Source organism: Capsicum annuum, unplaced genomic scaffold (genome assembly GCF_002878395.1).
Source record: "Capsicum annuum cultivar UCD-10X-F1 unplaced genomic scaffold, UCD10Xv1.1 ctg83324, whole genome shotgun sequence".
Classification (NCBI taxonomy): Eukaryota; Viridiplantae; Streptophyta; class Magnoliopsida; order Solanales; family Solanaceae; genus Capsicum; species Capsicum annuum.
This window is the reverse complement of record NW_025894186.1, coordinates 3,325-5,359: the sequence shown is the minus strand read 5'-3', so window position 1 is coordinate 5,359 and position 2,035 is coordinate 3,325. Positions and strand designations below refer to the sequence as shown.

The 2,035-nt window shown below is 38.8% G+C and overlaps 1 protein-coding gene across 1 annotated transcript; it reads right to left on the bottom strand.

Moving 5' to 3' along the window:
- Window position 1: 1 nt before the first annotated feature.
- On the bottom strand, window positions 2–1,634 carry LOC124895623 (carbamoyl-phosphate synthase small chain, chloroplastic-like). The gene is made up of 3 exons (XM_047406064.1): window positions 1,483–1,634; window positions 1,028–1,193; window positions 2–166 (listed from the first exon to the last, which is right to left on the bottom strand). Exons 1-3 carry the CDS (start codon window positions 1,537–1,539, stop codon window positions 117–119), a joined length of 273 nt encoding a protein of 90 aa, XP_047262020.1. The 5' UTR covers window positions 1,540–1,634; the 3' UTR covers window positions 2–116.
- Between the last annotated feature and the right edge of the window lie 401 nt (window positions 1,635–2,035).

Here is a 2,035-nt window from a genome sequence, read left to right as displayed (position 1 = left end):
TAGAGCTAGCGCGCGCGCCCACACACATATAGAATAGCAACGAAGAGGTGCAGCGCGACAGATTGCTCTGACTTGATTTATGGCAAAACGAGAAACAACGCGATGGATTCTTCGACTTATGCCTTCACTTTTTCTTGCTTCATAAGTTGTATAAATTCTCCAAACACTGCTCAGATAAAGAAAAGATACAATCAGTTGTGATTCAAGTAACTGCATTCTAAGTTGCTCGGACTCTCCAAAAATGTTGCCGCACCCGTGTCGGATCCTTCAAAAATACACTATTTTTGGAGGATCTGACACCGCACCTGTAGACATTTTTGAAGAGTCCGAGCTACTTAGGCTGCATTCAAGTTCAAGCAAATTTTGGTTTACTGTATAAATTTTGACCCTTTTATAATTCTATTTGTCTCAAAAGTTTCCGATGGAAACTGAAATAAGAGAGCTATCATGAACACCACACAGTGAAATCCTACCTCGTGGAGATAGTGAGGCTGTTTCCGAAAGAACCTCGACTCAAGTGAGGCAAATCAAAGTAGTAATGGAAAGGAAAAACGATGGTAACATGACAACTAGTAGGAAAGCAGTGCAAAGCATACATGCAAGGAATAGTAACATCAGCAACATAGTGCAACCACCTAAACATAACTACACAAATAAGGCTAAAATTACGACAGAAACGATGCTCTAGACTACCACCAAGCCCTATCCCGTCAAGAAGCAAGACGAAACTCGACTAGCTATCATGAACACAAGATCAGCAAAAAGTACTTTCGTCGACTTAGACTACAGAATTCTAGATTAGGATTTAATCAACATAAAGTAATTCTTCAGAAATTTTCTTTTGTAGAAGTGATTGGCCATGTAACATCATCATTCGACATTGTACTTATCATCTTCGTCAAGTCCACATAAGTCATAATAGACGGCAATATTCATTAAAAGCTCACAGCTAAAGATAGACAACCACTGAAACAAGTGGTAGAAGTTTGTTGCATACGAGGAGGGGGTGGAGTTTGGATATGTTTACCAGTATCTGGATCATGAGGCCCTGGAGATGCTTCGGGATGGTATTGAAGTGACATCAGCTTCATTTTAGAGGAGGCAAGAAAAGCACAGCTTCCGTCATTCAAATTTACATGAGTCACCTCTACACCTTCTGGAAGAGACTCGGGGTCAACAGCGTAGTTGTGATTCTGCATATGGGAAGTCGTCAAGATTATAAAAATATAACGCGGACACACCCTCCTTAGACCCCACTTGTGGGATTTCATTGGGTATGTTGTTGTACAAGTGAACACACGCAACAAATCTGAAGTACAAACGGCTCTAATTTAAACTATAAACTAGACCATCATCGTTATGCAATAACGTAGTGCTCAAACGGATGTACACATTGATGAACTGAGGTGCAATTGTTACAGAAAACTCGGGAGTCGACAAAGCAGTATATCAGCTAGAGTTTTCTGTTGCACGTGCATATACCTGGGCACTGATCTCAACACAGCCTTTTCGAAGGTTTCGGACAATTTCATTTTGCATGTCTTACCCCCCAATGCTTGACCAAGCAACAGGTGACCCATACAAATGCCAAAAACTGCAACTTTTCGGATAAGTTCTTTTACGGCTTCAACTACAGAGGTTTCAGACGCCAGCCATGTTGAAGGAACAACAGTGATTGTACAGCCGTATATTATGCTTGATTCCAAAATCATATGCAACGACCAGAGGGGTAAAAAAGAATTAACAACCTTCTTTTCCAGAATGTAATAAACTCTAACTATACTGACGTTGAAAGTTTCTTTACTTCTTCCATTATCGTTAAAACTCCCAATCTGAGCCTCTTCTATCTACCCATTCGTAAGGAGACCACTGATTTTGTCGTTGTTTTATTGCTTTTTAAATTTGACTTCCATATAATTAATGTATATTAATTTTAGGAAAAAAGAAAGAAAGATAACTCTTACATTACACAAATTACTTCAACATATGATATCTTTTATTATTTTTCCCGTATAAAATTTGTATTTAATAATAT